Source organism: Hyperolius riggenbachi, chromosome 1 (assembly GCF_040937935.1).
Source record: "Hyperolius riggenbachi isolate aHypRig1 chromosome 1, aHypRig1.pri, whole genome shotgun sequence".
Classification (NCBI taxonomy): domain Eukaryota; kingdom Metazoa; phylum Chordata; class Amphibia; order Anura; family Hyperoliidae; genus Hyperolius; species Hyperolius riggenbachi.
The window spans coordinates 248,619,890-248,639,385 of record NC_090646.1 but is presented as its reverse complement, the minus strand read 5'-3'; the positions used below and the strand labels follow the sequence as shown (position 1 = coordinate 248,639,385).

General features: G+C 40.3%; 1 protein-coding gene across 2 annotated transcripts in view; it reads left to right on the top strand.

Moving 5' to 3' along the window:
• GRID2 (glutamate ionotropic receptor delta type subunit 2) overlaps positions 1 to 19,496 on the top strand; it is a 724,654-nt gene that overhangs the window by 226,429 nt on the left and 478,729 nt on the right. For both annotated transcript variants that reach the window (XM_068270973.1, XM_068270982.1), the window contains exon 5: positions 821 to 982. In XM_068270973.1, the coding sequence (XP_068127074.1) occupies positions 821 to 982 (162 nt within the window). The remainder of the gene's footprint in view (positions 1 to 820; positions 983 to 19,496) is intronic.

Sequence of the window (19,496 nt, the reverse complement as noted above, 5' to 3'; positions counted from 1 at the left end):
CATGGCTCTTCCATTATAGAGACAGCAGAGTGAGTGAGCTGCAGTGGGGAGACAGCGACGAGTTCATAGGGAGCAACGAAAGTGGCAAGAACGCATGGTGTCAGTGTATTGAAATCTACGCCCTGGCAGCCAGGTAGCCATCAAAACAGGGCATAGATTTCAATTAGCGCGGTCCTTAAGTAGTTAAAATCACTCTGAAATAAATTTAATAAATATTAGGTGTCAGCTAGTAGCACAACTACCACCAAACCATGCTGTAGTGACAGTTACTAGTGTCAGTTACTTACCTATGTTCTATGCAGTATCTACAGCTAATTTTAAAGCCTTAGATCTTCAGAATTAGCATATGGCATACTGGAATCTAGTTCTAGAATGGTAAAACTACACTATCAGTTTGATGCCCATTCATAAAAGATATATATTAAGCAGTTAATTTTGCCAAGCCGTAGAATGACATTATTAGAAAACACAGATTGAAGTTCTACTGTACAATGCACTGATCTAGAATGGAACCTGTATTGGATTCACGGAAATATTTGTTTTGATGCTTTGTAAAACACCTGTTCTTTTATAACAGTTAAAAAGGTCAATAGAAAATGAGGCAGCTAGCAAGACACATAGAGGAACCATCCATCAAAAATGATAAAACTTGATGGGCCTAATTTAGAAAGAAAAAAGATTGCTCACTCAATCAGGCAAGAACTGCACTTGCAGCACAATGAGTTCATAAGCAGCTATAGCAACAATGTTATGATTTTTACTTAAGCCTGTCAACCTTCTTCAAAATAGAGGCTAATGATCGATATCTAATCCTTTACAGATCACCAACCTGTATATCTATGACATGGTGCTCCTACTAGCTAATGCCTTTCACAAAAAGCTGGAAGATCGAAAGTGGCATAGCATGGCCAGTCTCACCTGCATAAAGAAAAACTCAAAGCCTTGGCAAGGAGGTCGATCTATGCTGGAAACTGTCAAGAAGGTACCTTTTACTCTATCTTTCATCTTCATTATTTTCCAATGAGAGGAAAAAATGATGCTGGCTGAGGTGCCTAATTTTAAATGTGCATTAGTCTTACTAATAGTGCAGCCTGTCAGAAGGTTCCTAAGATTAGTTTAGATGACAAATTTGCTAACTTACAGATCTTCAGTAAAGTTTTACAGTTAAAAGTTTTATCTTCTGTTCTAAGAATTTTTTTAAATAATAATTATCTATTCCGCTAGATAGGTGATATGGCAGTTAGTTCTAGTTAGTATCTCAAGAGGAAATAAAGCCATCATATAACACCAAAGCTAGTTCATAAAGCAAAGCTAGTTCATACACTATATAATTACATCTCCCAGACTTGTTTAGCATGGTTCTCTTAGATCTCCAGCTTACAATCAGCAGTGCTGAAAAGTATGACGGCACTAGAATACAGTCATATTGAGTTGATGTTTCCTCTCTGAATTTCTAAAGGGATTCAATATTCTATGTTCATAAAAAATTAGCTTAGGGCTCATTCACACTACACAACGCAAGCACAAACACGATTTCATGCTCGCGCTGCCATTGCACGGTCAACGCACGGAATGCACGTCGGGGAGCGCTAGAGCGCAGACGCCGGAAGCCGTACCCGGCGGGAAACGTGTGCGTCGTGCGATTTTATGTCCCCAGAAGCATTACATCGTAACGCATGGGAACACACACCTGTTGTGTGAATGGTAACATGAAAGTCTATGGACTTTCATGTTACCATGTGGATCGTACACTATGTGCGTTGCTTTAAAGCTGACAACGCAGCACATAGTGTGAATGAGCCCTTACCCATTCTAACACATTAGTTCCCTACATGCAAAATGTTGATCCTTTGTTCTGTTTAACCTAAACTACAGTGTGGTTTAAAAGGTAAATGGTCTTAACTTTAAAAGAAGGTTTATCTTGTATTGGGGGGGGGGGGGGGGTGTACAAAGGGATAAAGGCAAAGGTTTGGAATAAAGGGGGTATTCATTAGGATGAGAAGTTACAGCTAGGTGTTAACATGGAAGCTTTGGGTTAGAGAGGGAACTTAAACAAATATATTTTGCCCAATGGCTGCTAAATATAATGCTTTATTGTTTACAGATCTACAGCGCTTATTTTGATATACCAGGTTATAGAGCTCTTGTCCAGCATTCTGAATTTTCCATTGTACTTCCTGCTATGGAAATCTATCTTGCATTGGCCCCACTAACCGGAAATTCTTGCTGCAGAGTGTCCCCCATAGCTCTCTATAAAGTTGTTTTCACAAGAGACCATTACAGAGAGAATGCCAATGCTGTATGTTAGATGGCCTTCCCCTTATTTACATTGTGTCAACTTTGATACAAACTTTAATGTTAGGCATAAGCCAGACTGTTTAGTTAAAATGGTATGAAACTCTGCATTTCTTCTTTGCTCTAAAACATTCTTTACAGCATGAAACCTTCTACCAGTAAAAAAATGTATGCTGTTCTGCTACCAAACAGTTAAACAGAGCACTGGATAGTGTAATGGTTAAGGGCTCTGCCTCTGACACGGGAGACCAGGGTTCGAATCTCGGCTCTGCCTGTTCAGTAAGCTAGCACCTATTCAGTAGGAGACCTTTGGCAAGTCTCCCTAACACTGCTACTGCCTATAGAGCGCGCCCTAGTGGCTGCTGCTCTGGTGCTTTGAGTCCGCCAGGAGAAAAGCGCTATATAAGTGTTTGTCTTTTTGTCTTTTTCTTTGTCACTGTCTTCTGCAGTGGAAAGCTTATCTTCAATGCCAAAGTTGAGGCAGTGAATACATTATCTTGCCTATGTTTCCTTATCAGTCACTATTAGTAAACATTGCTAGCAATGCTTCATCTGAACACAAATAGAAAATAGTACACAGAAGACAAAATCTAAGTGGATGCATTATAATATATAAATACAGCAGCTATGCAATAAATTGCAATGGCTGTTTTTAGAACAGATAAGCTATACTTTTGGAATTTGTAACTTGTAATTAGACAATAATACTTAAAGGGATACTGTAGGGGGGTCAGGGGAAAATGAGTTGAAGTTACCCGGGGCTTCTAACGGTTCCCCGAAGGCATCCTGTGCTGATGCAGCCACTCGCCGATGCTCCGGCCTCGCCTCCGGTTCACTTCTGGAATTTCAGACTTTAAAGTCTAAAAAACACTGCGCCTGCATTGCCGTGTCCTCGCTTCCCCTGATGTCACCAGGAGCGCATGGCGCAGGCACAGACCTTACTGGGCCTGCACAGTACGCTCCTGGTGCCATCAGCGAGAGTGAGGACACGGCAATGCAGACGCAGTGGTTTTCAGACTTTAAAGTCTGAAATTCCAGAAGTGAACTAGAGGCGGGGCTGGAGCATTGGGGAGTGGCTGCGTGGGCACAGGTTGTCTGTGGGGGACCATTAGAAGCCCCGGTAACTCATTTTCCCCTGACCAACCTACAATGTCCCTTTATGCACAAAAGCAAATATAACTGTATTGGTAATAAAAATGAGAAAAACTGTTTTGTCAGAGTTAAATCCCACTTTAAAGAGAAACCATGAGCAAGAATTGAAGAACTTCATCCCAATCAGTAGCTTATACCCCCTTTCCCATGAGAAATCTTTTCCTTTTTGACAACCAGATCATCAGGGGGCTCTGTATGGCTGATATTGTGGTGAAACCCATCCCACAGTGGGATGTCAGGACCATGGTCCTGACAGTTTCCTGTCTGTGAACCTCATTGCATTGTGGGAAATAACAGCTGTGTACAGCTGGGTCCAACTGCCAATAAAGCAAACAGAAGCTACTTCCACTGACATCACCTACCAGCAGTAAAAGTGTCACCATGTCAGAATGTAAATCAGGGAGAGGATAGATTTTACAATGTGCAAACACTGACTAAATCATTTATACATAATTATTGTAAAAATGAAGCACTTTTTTATTACATTATTTTCCCTGGAGTTCCTCTTTAAGGAAAGCAGGAGATATATATTGAGTGTGCAAACAGAATCATGTAGTTATTAGATGACAAGCAATTACATAGCCAAAACACCCATTCCTCCAAATCTAAATATACGAATTTGAAGGTTTTGGAACCCTCAATCCTACTTCAGCTGTTTTTTCTTGAAATACTGATCAGACTTTTGAAAATGTCACTTTTGTATTCCATAAAACCTAAGTGATTTTTTAAAGGATACCCGAAGTGACATGTGACATAATGAGATAGACATAGGTGTGTACAGTGCCTAGCAAACAAATAACTATGCTTTGTCTTTTTTTTTCTCTGCCTGAAAGAGTTAAATATCAGGTATGTAAGTGGCTTAATCAGTCCTGACTCAAGCAGGAAGTGACTACAGTGTGACCCTCACTGATGAGAAATTCCCCTTTTTACCTCTTTCTTGTTCTCAGAAGCCATTTTCAGCTAGGAAAGTGTTTTATAGTTGGAATTTCTTATCAGTGAGGGTCACACTGTAGTCACTTCCTGTCTGAGTCAGGACTGAGTCAGCCAATTACGTACCTGATATTTAACTCTTTCAGGCAGAGAAAGAAAAGAAGGAACACAACATAAGTATGTGTGTGCTATGCACTGTGCATACCCATGTCTATCTCATCATGTCACATGTCACTTCGGGTATCCTTTAATGTGGCAAAATAAACATTGCTCATCAACTCTTCTGCTGTACATTATGCATGCTCAACTCACAGCAGAGTCACCAGTATCTGGCACCGTAGGGGACCCTAAATACTCACCGAGCCTCCAGTTATGGCATCCTCCATGCACGAAAGCCAGCATGTCACCTGACCCGCATAGAGTCAGGTGACAAGCTGACGTCCGTGCACGGATGCCAGAAAGCCTCTATAAGCCTGCTAGGAGCTGCAGGAAGTTTACAAGACATCGCCTGAGGCTCAAAAAGTATTTTAATGCCTCCAAACCCACCAACCCCAGAAAAAAAAGTCCCTGTTATCCCGCAGGCATGCCGGTTTGTTGAGATCTCCAGTTGCTTGAGTTCCGGAGAACAGGGACATTGCTGTATATTGATTTCAAAGCATGCAGAATATCAAATGAAGCAACACTTATAAAATTTTGAACTGTGTTTAGTTAAAGGTGATTTAAGTTTAGTTTATTATAAATTATTATTTGAAAATCATACAGAACTTAACACTGGACATGCAAAGATAAAAATGGCAAAGTTAATCCAACCTGTCACAACCATGGGGTATCGAAAACTAAGCACATGATGAAAAGCTGCATAATTACAGATGTACTGAAAGCTGCACTTCAAAACAAGTTTTTGTCCTGAATTCCAGCAGCTTTAATTTGAGGAAAATTATAAGTTTAGCGGATGATTATTGAAGCCATTTTCCTGACATAACTTGAATATACATTTATTCGTTGATTTATTTCTGGGTTAAAGATTATTTTTTACTTAAAATTCCTATTAAGTTTGGGTTTAGGCTATGTCTGAGCAGTACCATATCAATATTGTACAAATGTGCTGTACCACTCCAGGATCCACTGCCTTTTTGGAGCGGATGAGTGCCATTTACCTTACAAATGGAAATGAAATCCACTGTCCAGATATAAGTCAGAATTTTCCACAGTGGCTTACAACAGGGCCCATAGGAAAGTGTGGTTAATTCCTGCATGTTCATTTGTCAGCTTCAGTCCACTATTTTAAAATGCAGGGCAGTAGACGTAGTATGAACTGGCACATAATGGAACCTCTGAGTAGTGTTGGTGTTCAAATTCAAAACATTGTTCCAAATTCACCCGAACATCACACTTCAGCACCATTCAGCACTCAACCTGTGGATAGGTAGTGGGTAGGATGGAGGCACCCAATGTATGTTCTATTTTGGTGTTTTTAAATACAAATAAAAAATGTATAAAAAAAAGAGAGGTAATTGCTTACCTCTCCAGAAGATATAGACACCAGTTCAACTAGAAAGAAGGTGTTTTATTCAAAAAACAATGATTTTTGAATAAAAACTTTTTCCAGTTGAACTGGTGTCTATATCGTCTGGAGAGGTAAGCAATTAGCTCTCTTTTTATTATATATTTTTTTTATTTGTATTTAAAAACACCAAAATAGAACACACATTGGGTGCCTCCATCCTACCCACTTCCAGTCAGCCCTCCTTTGGAGGTAATAGCTTTGTAGTTTTTCAGGAAAGTACAGTGGGTTGCAAAAGTATTCAGCCTCCTTGAAGTCTTCCACATTTTGTCACATTACTGCCACAAACATGCATCAATTGTATTGGAATTCCACGTGAAAGACCAATATAAAGTGGTGTACACGTGAGAAGTGGATTGAAAATCATACATTATTCCAAACATTTTTTACAAATAAATAACTGCAAAATGGGGTGTGCATAATTATTCGGCCCCCTGAGTCAATACTTTGTAGAACCACCTTTTGCTGCAATTACAGCTGCCAGCCTTTTAGGGTATGTCTCTACCAGCTTTGCACATCTAGAGACTGAAATCCTTGCCCATTCTTCTTTGCAAAACAGCTCCACCTCAGTCAGATTAGATGGACAGCATTTGTGAACAGCAGTTTTCAGATCTTGCAACAGATTCTCGATTGGATTTAGATCTGGACTTTGACTGGGCCATTCTAACACATAGATATGTTTTGTTTTAAACCATTCCATTGTTGCCCTGGCTTTATGTTTAGGGTCATTGTCCTGCTGGAAGGTGAACCTTCGCCCCAGTCTCAAGTCTTTTGCAGTCTCCAAGAGGTTTTCTTCCAAGTTTGCACTGTATTTGGCTCCATCCATCTTCCCATCAACTCTGACCAGCTTCCCTGTCCCTGCTGAAGAGATGCACCCCTCCGAGCATGATGCTGCCACCACCATATTTGACAGCGGGGATGGTGTGTTCAGAGTGATGTGCAGTGTTAGTTTTCTGCCACACATAGCGTTTTGCATTTTGGCCAGAAAGTTCCATTTTGGTCTCATCTGACCAGAGCACCTTCTTCCACATGGTTGCTGTGTCCCCCACATGGCTTTTGGCAAACTGCAAACGGGACTTCTTATGCTTTTCTGTTAACAATGCCTTTCTTCTTGCCACTCTTCCATAAAGGCCAACTTTGTACAGTGTATGACTAATAGTTGTCCTATTGACAGAGTCTCCCACCTGAGCTGTAGATCTCTGCAGCTCGTCCAGAGTCACCATGGGCCTCTTGACTGCATTTCTGATCAGTGCTCTCCTCGTTCGGCCTGTGAGTTTAGGTGGATGGCCTTGTCTTGGTAGGTGTACACTTGTGCCATACTCCTTCCATTTCTGAATGATCGCTTGAACAGTGCTCTGTGGGATGTTCAAGGCTTTGGAAATCGTCTTTTTGTAGCCTAAGCCTGCTTTAAATTTCTCAATAACTTGATCCCTGACCTGTCTTGTGTGTTCTTTGGACTTCACAGTGTTGTTGCTCCCAATATTCTCCTAGACAACCTCTGAGGCCCTCACAGAGCAGCTGTATTTGTACTGACATTAGATTACACACAGGTGCACTCTATTTAGTCATTAGCACTCATCAGGCAATGTCTATAGGCAACTGACTGCACTCAGATCAAAGGGGGCCGAATAATTGTGCACACACCACTTGGCAGTTATTTATTTGTAAAAAATGTTTGGAATCATGTATGATTTTCATTCCACTTCTCATGTGTACACCACTTTGTGTTGGTCTTTCATGTGGAATTCCAATAAAATTGATTCATGTTTGTGGCAGTAATATGACAAAATGTGGAAAACTTCAAGGGGGCCGAATACTTTTGCAACCCACTGTATATCATACTACAGGAGAGAGACCATCCAGTATTCAGCAGGACCTGGAAAACCGAGCAGGGATGGTTAATTCCTTGCAGGCCTATATGGTGGTTGCAGGAACTGCAACCCACCTTTGTGAGTATATATTTATATGATTTTATCCTCCCTATACCTAATTATACTGCACCATTGGGCTCCCGGTCTCTTCCTACTTCTCACCTAGGTATTCTTGGCCCTTACAATAATCACCAAAGAAAGAAAAACCTATAACCTGCGTATAGTGTCAGGGGGAGTTCACTTGCTTGCACTTTAGCAAGTGCTATTTAGCTTCCCTGTACGTGAAGTGTATGTAATTAGTGCATAAAGAAAATGGAAAAAATGTCATAATCATATTACCTACTATAGAATCCTTGGTACGCATATCTACACCCTTGTATAATTAACTTGCGGATCAGGGGCATAGATATGCATACTGTTTAACCACTTCTACCCCTGGAAGAGTAACGCAGGAGTGGGACATAGTAGCTACATTCCTGCAAGGAGATATGGGATTTTGCAGGGACATACGTCCCTTCCCGCTCGCCCCCCGCGTGCACTCCTGAAATCGTTACCACTGCCAATTGTTAGCCCAGAAATCAATGAATGGGAACACAGTTAATTTTCATTAATCTAAGTCCCCATGTGAATGACCATCGCTGTCTATTAGACAGCGCCGCCATTCACAAAAAAGATACTTACACATCCACGCATTACTTCCTCTTTGCATAGTAATATTACACATACAGACGTTATCTTGTGGCTAAATATTACAATTACATCTACACACTTTTTTTTAATTAAAATACATTTTTTAACATTTACAATTAACCCCTTACCTCCCACACTTCCCAGTAGTTACCCCAAACTTGTTTTTTTTTGTTATTACGGTTGCTTTATAAATTATGGGCTTGTAATTAGGGATGGACGCAAAACTGAAAAAATGCACCTTTATTTCCAAATAAAATATTGGCACCATACATTGTACTAGGGGGAAATTTTAACCGGTTCAGCACCGCAGTCCGAAAATCTCATGCATCAGAGCAACGTTCACCTCCCATTCATTCGCCTATAACTTTATTGCTACTTATCACAATGAATTGATCTAGATCTTGTTTTTTCCGCCACTAATTAGGCTTTCTTTGGGTGCTACATTTTGCTAAGAATTATTTTTTTCTAAATCCATTTTAACAGGAAGATTAAGAAAGAAATGAAAAAAATTCATTATTTCTCAGTTTTAGGCCATTATAGTTTGAAATTAATATACGCTACCGTAATTAAAACTCATGTATTTTATATGCCCATCTGTCCCGGTTATTACACCGTTTAAACGATGTCCCTATCACAATTTATGGTGCCGATATTTCATTTAGAAATAAAGGTGCATTTTTTCAATTTGCGTCCATCACTATTTATAAGCTTATAATTTTAAATAATATAATAACATACTCTCTTGACATGCATATTTAAAAAGTTCAGACCCTTGGGTAACTATTTATGTTGTTTTTGTTTTGTTTTTTATTGTATTTTTTTTTTATTTATTTTTTTTTATAAAAAATGTATGTGGGTAATTTTTGGTGTGGGAGGGAAACTGTTTGTTTCACATGTAAAATAATAGTTTTCTTTAATTAAAAATGTATGTGGGTGCAGTTTACTATTTGGCCACAAGATGGCCACAGTGAAAAAATTCCTAGATGCGAACGATTTCGCATCTAGGAACTAAAGATCAGAGGAGTTGTTTCCTGGGGGCAGAAATACCGCGCTCTCTGGAGAGAAAGCGTCGGTATTTCTGCGGGGAGGTTAGATCGGTGAATGGGAATTATATTCCCATTCACTGATCGGGGGGCGGCGGGTACGCGCGCGGGCACGCACCCGATCACGCGCACCACGCAGGGGAAGATGCAGTGCCTATCTGGACAAGAAAGCTCGTCCAGATAGGCCGAACTGGTTAAACATGAACTGGGACGAATGGGCAAATAAAATGTGTGGGTTTTAAATTACAGTAGCATGTATTATTTTAAAACTGGTATATTCAGTCTAACATGCGCTAAAAGTAATAAACAATTTTTATTTGAGTATATTCAATATTCCTTCACTCAATAAAACTCAGCTCATACTTCATCCAATTCATTCCATATACATACAACCTAATGGAAGGGCCCTTCTCCCTATACTTCTTTCTAGGTGCGCACTTAAAGGTAAAAAAAAAAAGATAAAAAAATCCCAATAATAAAAATTGTAAAAGTTCTCACATCAGTGGAGATACTGTAGATAATGATATATGCAGATAAGGTGATATCCGCCAGCGTCCATAGGGTGCAATCTTTATACACTCAAAGTTCTAACTTACGGTACCGTAGAGTCTCTGTTCCCAGTGTATTTTCACCTTAGACACCATTGTCAATCTCCCCAGATCTTCCTGGCAGTCTTGTTAACCGCCCCAAGGTCCGGCGTGTTTCCACGTTGGAGGCAGCTCTCAATCTCCCCGTCCTTCCTAGCGGTGATACCGCCAAAGAGTCTGGCTCCCTTGTAACAATTATCCCGTGCATTGCTGGCGTGCGGGTGCGGCCTTCGTCACTTCCCACTGTCAAGCACCGAGGTCCGCTCGCCACACTTCCGCTCAGTCAGCTGCAATCCGCACAGTTGCTTTAGGTGATGTCACCACTCAGGTCTCTTGGATCTCTGTATACAGGCGGCCGTTGCGCGCTCCACGGCTCGTCTCTTATCCAGGACCGATGTATTTGTTACAATTCTAGTCAATAGATTAAAACCTCTACGCGTTTCTGCCAATCAGTGTTGGTCTTCTTCAGGAGGGTTTTCTTCACAGACTGTGGAACGAAAATCATGCATGATTCCAAACATGTTTTACAAATCAATCTGCAAAAAGGGGTGTGCGTAATTATTCAGCCCCCTTTGGTCTGAGTGCAGTCAGTTGCCCATAGACATTGCCTGATGAGTGCTAATGACTAAATAGAGTGCACCTGTGTGTAATCTAATGTCAGTACAAATAGAGCTACTCTGTGACGGCCTCAGAGGTTGTCTAAGAGAATATTGGGAGCAACAACACCATGAAGTCCAAAGAACAAACCAGACAGGTCAGGGATAAAGTTATTGAGAAATTTAAATCAGACTTAAGCTACAAAAATATTTCCAAAGCGTTGAACATCCCATGGAGCACTGTTCAAGCGATCATTCAGAAATGGAAGGAGTATGGCACAACTGTAAACCTACCAAGACAATGCCGTGTACCTAAACTCACATGCCGAACGAGGAGAGCGCTGATCAGAAATGCAGTCAAGAGGCCGATGGTGACTCTGGACGAGCTACAGAGATCTACAGCTCAGGTGGGGGAATCTTTCCATAGGACAACTATTAGTCGTGCACTGCACAAAGTTGGCTGTTATGAAAGAGTGACAAGAAAAAAGCTATTGTTAACAAAAAAGCATAAGAAGTCCCATTAACAGTTTGCCACATGCCATGTGGGGGACACAGCAAACATGTGGAAGAAGGTGCTCTGGTCAGATGAGACCAAAATGGAACTTTTTGGCCAAAATGCAAAATGCTATGTGTGGTGGACAAATAACACTACACATCACTCAGAACACACCATCCCCACTGTCAAATATGGTGGTGGCAGCATCATGCTCTGGGGTTGCTGCTCTTCAGCAGGGACAGGGAAGCTGGTCAAAGTTGATGGGAAGATGGATGGAGCCAAATACAGGGCAATCTTGGAAGAAAACCTCTTGGAGTCTGCAAAAGACTTGAGACTGGGGCAGAGGTTCACCTTCCAGCAGGACAACGACCCTAAAGATAAAGCCAGGGCAACAATGGAATGGTTTAAAACAAAACATATCCATGTGTTAGAATGGCCCAGTCAAAGTCCAGATCTAAATACAATCGAGAATCTGTGGCAAGATCTGAAAACTGCTGTTCACAAATGCTGTCCATCTCAACTGACTGAGCTGGAGCTGTTTTGCAAAGAAGAATGGGCAAGGATTTCAGTCTCTAGATGTGCAAAGCTGGTAGAGACATACCCTAAAAGACTGGCCGCTGTAATTGCAGCAAAAGGTGGTTCTACAAAGTATTGACTCAGGGGGCTGAATAATTACACACACCCCACTTTGCAGTTATTGATTTGTAAAAAATGTTTGGAATAATGTATGATTTTTGTTCCACTTCTCACGTGTACACCACTTTGTATTGGTCTTTCACGTGGAATTCCAATAAAATTGATTTTTGTTTGTGGCAGTAATGTGACAAAATGTGGAAAACTTCAAGGGGGCCGAATACTTTTGCAAGCTACTGTATATTAATCTAGGGTGGGCAGGTGTCCATAGGAGCAACAGATGATTGTGAGTAGCATAGAATAGTAATGCAAAGAGAAATGTAATACAAATAACGCACTGAGCAACATTATGCTAATAATGGTGGTCTTTAGTTAAATAACTGATGAATTTTGATCAATATCGATGCCAATCATTAAAAGTTGATGCAGATTTATGCAAATTATAAATGTAAATTTATGCAGCGTGAAATGCAATCGAATACTACCAAGTTAAAATCTGATTGCTACATTGTCTTCTTCAGAGGCCAATAGGATGATCAAGTACAGTATTTATACAGTTGCCTTTTTGAAGCTCAACTCACTGTCTGAGGAGAAATGTTGAAAGTCAAAAGGAATAAAGCACTTCATTTGATGCCTGTTTGACAAGGAACCACTCAATGTATAGTTTAGTTAATTAATAGCATTAATCATTGATTTAACCTCCCTGGAGTTATGATTATTTCCAGATTTAGTGGCTAAAAGCCGTGTAATTTTTTTCACAAGCTTTTAGACCCTAAAAACAAGAAAACAAAACATACCACAGAGAGATCTGCAGCAGCCCCTGCATATAACTCACTCAGGCACAAGATTACCGTTTTGAGCGGCGGATTTCCATCTCGAGCCTGACTCGGGATTACCGATTCTCCCCTAAGGAGATTAAAGCAGAACTGTAAATCCCCCCCAAAAAACAGTTTCACTTGTCTGGGGCTTCCCCAAGCCCCCATCAACCATCCTGTCCCATGCCAGTCCTGCACGAGTCTCCATTTTCACACACCAGCTAGTTTCGTTACCGTCGCCTTGCAAGTCGACGGCAACTGCGCCTGAGTGCCCCGGGCTATGTGAAGCATTCTTTGCATTCCAGTCCACAATAGCATCTTTTGCTAATAGCGCAGGATGCTATAGTGGGCGAGAACGTGAAGAAAGCTTCTTGTAGCCCGGGGAGCGCAGGTGCAGTTGCCATTGATGACAGTAACAAAACTAGTTGGCATGGGAGAATGGAGGCTTGTGCAGGACCGGCGTGGGACAGGACGGATGCTGGGGATTTTGGGAAGCCCCAGGTAAGTGAACCTTTTTTTTTTTTTTTTTTTTTTTTTTTTTTATGAATTTACAGTTCTGCTTTAACTTAGTTTCATATGATTTCTTTTACATCTACAATAAGTTTCAATTGTCTCACAACTTAATTTAAATGTAGATCCATATAAAGTTAAGCGCTCACTTTCTGCACCAGTGACAGATTGTGTCCTCAGCTCTACCATAGTCTGCAATGTTAATTGCAGCTATGGTGTGCCAGGGTGGGTCAGAATCGGCACACTCGGTTATAGATTTGCCAGGAGTGGTGGCACAGTGATATTACTTTCAAGAATTGATGGTGCACTAGTAATGCAGTCAGAAAAGGGACATCTGGCAGCACAGTTGTATTACATTTAGGAAGTGACAGATGTAATCGGTAATGGAACTTTTAACATTGGTAAGTAGGAGAAAAAAGGGTAATAGGTGCCATTTTAAATATCGGCTATAGCATGAAACTTGTTATTTATTGGGCGCCCATAGTGTGAAATTTGCTATTTATTGAGTGCCCAAATGTCACGCTATGTCACACCAAAATGACCATCTAAGTTTCTTACTAAAGCAAACGCCCAAATTTCCCGCTTTGATTTCAACTGCTCTTGTTATAGGTGATTATTTACTACACTTGTTATGAAGTGGACATAGTGAGGTGTGTGTTCTAGGAAAATATAATGACTGTACTTTTTATAGAGGGTAGATAGTGGGAACACTTCCTGTAGGGGAAGAGCTTGTTATGGCATGCATTGTCAGAACAAGCTGTGTCCTGTCACCGATCCTGTGACCTGCGTCTTGTCACCGATCCTTTTCTCCCTGTATACAAACAACTGCAAATCCACTGAAAGCTCTGTCAATTGTCAAAGTTATCACATTTACAGATGACACCACCATCGTTGGACTCATCACCAACAACGATGAGGAGGCTTACCGTCACCAGGTTGAAAGTATCTGCAACTGGTGTAGGGTGAATGGGCTGGTCCTTAACACTGCAAAACTGTTGAGCTGATCAAAGACTTTAGAAAGTGCACCCCACCCCCAATTTATATAGAAGGCACGGTAGTCCCTTGAGTCCCCTGCGCTCGTCTCCTGGGCACAACCATCTCCAATGACCTGAAGTGGAAGGCCAACACCACCTCCATCCAGAGGAAAGCCCAGCAGAGACTATTCTTCCTTCGGCAACTGAGGAAGTTCGATATGGACCAGAAACTTCTGACAAGTTTCTACTTAGCCACAATTTAATTTGTCCTGTGCTCTTCTATACTGGTCTGGTACGCTGGCTCCTCTGCCAGTGATAGACACAAGCTACAGAGGGTCATCAAATTGGCAGAAAGAATCATTGGAAAACCTCTCCTCCCTCTGGACCTCCTCTACAACACCACACTGAGCTCCAGAGCTTTGCAGATCGCTAACGATCCCTCACACCCAGGCTCTCGCTTCTTCAGTCGGCTCAGTTCGGGCCAGAGGTATAGGTCCATCTACACCAGGACCTCTAGACACAGGAACAGTTTTTTACAATCAGTGGTCAAGTCACTGAACTCTCTAGGCTCACTCCCATCCCCCACCACCACCGCACAGTCCTCCCATCAGCCTGTTCTTCCTCGACTAGCCAGAACTGTCCCTTAAGCATGTCTGCATGGCAGATATCCATATTTACTATGAACAAGGTTTTTCTCTGTTATGTATCACTGTTTTACATTGGTTTGATGTATGCTACCTGTTATCTCTGTTGTCTGTCCTTTCCTGTAACTGCTTTGTGCCAAGCCCAATTCCGGGCATGACCTAGTCGTGCTTGGCGATAAATAAAATGATTCTGATTCTGATTCTGATTGTGCTAGTTATAGAGAGTCACAGTTACAGTTGCATACAATGCATGGAGGAATGTTGTAGTTTCCCTTTTTTATGGCAATGTTATGGTAGGTAGACACAATTAAAGCATTCTTTATAGACGTTCATAGGCATAATGGCTATGTTTTGCTCAAGATGCCCATCAATGAAACAATGTTGATTGTACAAGCCTACCAAATCTATATAACTGAGGGGTAAACTGAGTGATTGTACTTTGGATATTTTAGATAGCCCCTCATGTTACATAGAAGTGGTTAGATTTTATAATGATGGGCACCTTTAGGTGGGGGCAGGGAAATTGAGAAATACTGTTTGTATGTTGCAAGGAGTGGGGGATTTTACTACACTGAGGACATCAGTGAGTTGCCAGGGCTTGACTTCACCCAAAAAATATGTAAGGGTCAGATGGTAGAACTAAGCCAGGGTTAAATTCCTGAGATTGGTCACATGTGCTAAGACTTAGTCATCATAAAAGTATTAACTATTAAGGCGGGCATTACAGAAAGTTTATAGGTGGTGCCAAAATTATAGCAATGAGACTGGCAATGCTGCCATTGATGCCTGCTAAGGTTAGTAATCATTGTAGTAAAGGTCAATCTTACGTGTTTCTAAGCCTTTGTTAATTATGTTCAACAACTCTTCCTTCGTTTCTAACAGCCTCCAATAAATTGCACCATCCTGCCTAATTAGTTGCTTCCTTAAGACTTAAATTAATTACCCACTAATTGCTCTCTAAATACATTAATTAGTTTCTCACAACAAAGATTTTTTTTAAGTTCCAACAGGGTTCCTCCACATTCAGATGGTGGTGCAGATACTTTAAAAAGACAACCCAGTAAGAGATCATGTAGGTTTCTTTCTCTTGTCAGTTTTACTGGATTTCTCTTGTATTATTCCCAGGTCATCTCAATGCCAACAAGTAGTTAAACACAGACATAAAGTAATCTGTGTCTTGTCCAATTTAAACAAATATGTATTGTGTTCTACAGTAGTTGGAAGACAAGATAATCTTATCTGTCGCAGGTCCTAAAAAAAAAAGAAGTGACTTTTCATTTGACCCTCACTTTATTTATGAGAATTATAACTGATATAAATTTTAATTTGGTATAGCTGACACTAATTTTAATTTGGTTTATTTTGTCATAGTTTTGAAAATTGCATGATACAAATTGGTGCGGTCTGCTGTTCAGTAGGTTGTGTGTAATTAACAGAGAAAGTCCTGGAGTCTATTGTGCTTAGGAAGGAGATTATTAGAAGCATACTTGATTCTTTCTTTATGACTTGAAGTGTGATTCATATCATAGGGCTTGTGTGAGAAACTGAAGGAAAACAGGTTGTGTGGCATCCAGTCAGGTTCCATCTGTTATTTTCTAGGACAGGTTAGAAATCACTTGCTGCAGGCTACATTACCTATTTTTATTTCTATAAACTGAATATGTCAAATTGTAAACATGTGATGGGTAGGCAAACTGAATACTAAAGGGAACCTGTCACAAAAAAATAACAATTTGCTGTGCATTTTTTTCACTAATTTATGTTTTTCTTGTGACTGTAATAGTCATTACACATATTTTATCAAGCCTTGCGCTATTCGATACAAAAATTAATACAGTAGACAGATATATTGAATTATTTAGGTTTTGTGAAATACCATACAGTTTCCTTCAACTTTAGCAACATTTTATGGCAAAACCTATTTAGAATTGGTGGAAAGCCATACCTCTGCATGGTGTGCTCAGTGTAGCAGTAAATCATAAGCATGTAGTTAATGCAATTGTTATCCTCCAATATGATGTAACCATTTTCCGTTTTATGCAATAAATCCCCAGTAGATTATATTAATTTCAAATGTTAGCATTGGCTGGAAATTGTTTCTGTTGATAAAGTCATCATCTGTGGTGTATGGAATTATTTTGTTTTACATACATCAACAAATGGCAGTCTGTAAGGTTGTGTCCTTTAAAAATAGCCTATTGTATCAAACTGTCCTACCTGAGTTGGTGAAACACCTTCAAGAGGCCTAACATTTACTGCTTCCTGCCTGCTGCCTAATGCCATCCTTCTTGGTGCCTTGAAGTGTACCTGTAACAAAAAAAAGTGCCCCAAGGGGTACATACCTCAAGAGGGGAAGCCTCTGGATCCTAGAGAGGCTTACCTTATCATCCTCTGCAGCTCTGTTCTAGTGATTGGACCCACAAAAAAGAGCTTGTCAATGTGTTGACAGCTCATGCAGGTGCACTAGTACCATCCCATTTGTCTTTCTCTGGAAAAACAAGCCAGATCGGATTTGCACTACTGTGCAGGTGTGAGCCATCAGCACCTGCACAGTAGCACAGACCTGATCAGACTCGGCTATTTTTCGCTGGAGCCCAAGTAGGATGGTGCCAGTGCACAACACTAGAATGGACAGGCTGAGGAGGATGAAGGAAGCCTCTTTAGGCTTCAGAAGCTTCTCCTTTTTTAGGTAACTGTCTAAATGAAGCCTATGCAAATCTCACAGGTTTGCTTTATTGCCCATCTGTAGTCAAAATTAGAAATCTGACAGCCTCAGCTAGCCTTGTGTATATAAGACCACCCTGGTTGTCTTACCTAACAAACTTATTTTTCCATAGTATAGTGGTGTGCCTCTATCCCCCCACTTCTGCCTTTCTACTGAGTGCTAGTACAGTGTGGCTGCTGTTTAGATCTTACATTGCCTTAGATAGGGACGAGCGAGTTAGAATTTTATGCTTGATCTAGTGACAAATTGGGCCTTTTTCACTCACCATGAATTCCTGTATTGCAGCTGAGTGTACAGCTATCCCTGACTATACTGAACACCTGGAAATCCCAACATGAATGTCACTGCTCCCTATGTTGATATAAGTAAATTTTCACTACCGATAGGTAGATACATAGGGCCCTATCCAATTCACCTTTTCCTAAGTTTTAAGTTCCTCTTTAATGCCTAACACTATCCTCCCCCTCCCCTGTGTTCAAAGTACTGAAGCAGTAACCAACGCATTAACTGATTGGCACTGATAGGAGGTCGGCTATTAAAACTACTAGACAGTGGATACCGATAGCTGGTAGGCGAGGTAAACCATTGCCTACCTCTAAACATTAGTTAAAATACTAGGTGAACTTTAGTCAATCGACTATTCATAAGCATATCATGTGCCCAACTCACCATCTCAGCCTCAGCTCCCTATAACTGGTATTTTACATTGGCGTCTTTCAGATGGCTGCTGAAGACGGTGCCCAAATTAACTGCTTTGTCCTTTAAAGTGGAATAAAATGCTAATAAAACATTGTCCTACATTTTTTTTACCCATTCAGTTACCATATTTGTTTTATTGTGCACAAGTAATATAGCCTGTTTACAAATGACAAGTTCCCAAAGTACAGTTTATCTGCTTTGAAAGCTGCATTAGCATTTTATTCATAGCTGCTAAAAAGTATATATTAAAATCTTATAGTGAGCTCTTCTGAACTGTGTGCATGTTTGAATCACAGAGAGCTTAATTGCAGCTCAGCTAAGAATGTATTAACTGTGGAATGTAAACAAAAGATAATGTTATATCCTCTGTGGATGTGGATCATAAGCTGAAGGAGCTTTCCCGGGCACAACAAAGTTCTGTGCTTAACTGTTTGAATGCTGTTCTGCTACAATTGTTTTTCCTGCTAGTAGGTTTAAAGCTGTAAGGAATCTTTTAGAGCAAAGAAGAAATGCAGAGTATCAGACCACTTTAATATACACTTCAGTAAAGCTGTGTTCCACTAGGTCCAGGTGTGAATATTCATATGCATTTTGCAAAGGTTATGTGTGAAGACCGTAATTAAGTAATATAAACCGTAACATAATAATTCCTGATCTGAAGTAAACTGATAAGTCATAGAATTCCTAATTTTACCATTGCTATTTATTCATCTCACATGTATGATTATTAGCGAGTTGCCCTGAATTTACAAATTGTGGGACTTTCCAGTTTGTTGCCACTTCTATTCTTATTCTATAAACTATAATTTCAAATTCTATTATTCCTGCAGAGAAAATGTAGTAAGGGAGATGGGGAAATACATTAATCTATTATAGCTACCATTCATCTAATTGTAGGTTTATTTATATACAAACATATTTGACAAGTTATTATATCTCATTTCCTTAAAGTCTTTAAATATAGTAAATTGAATAAAGCAATTACAGAAAATATTTTGTCATGTGCTCTAAAAAAAAGAAACAATATAATATAAACAAACAGCTTCATTAAAAGTATAATACTGATGACTTGCACATGCTGTCATACATTATGACAGCTGTGCTGCACAGCTTCACACGGCGTTTAATGTTTTCCAAGCTATTACAGGAAAGTAGAAAGTACATACTAGTTACTGATACACTGAGATCTGCCAGGGTTTCTACACTGTAGAATAAAATCTACCTGCACAAACGCACTAACTGTAAATGAAAAATGATCTACATGCACAGTGT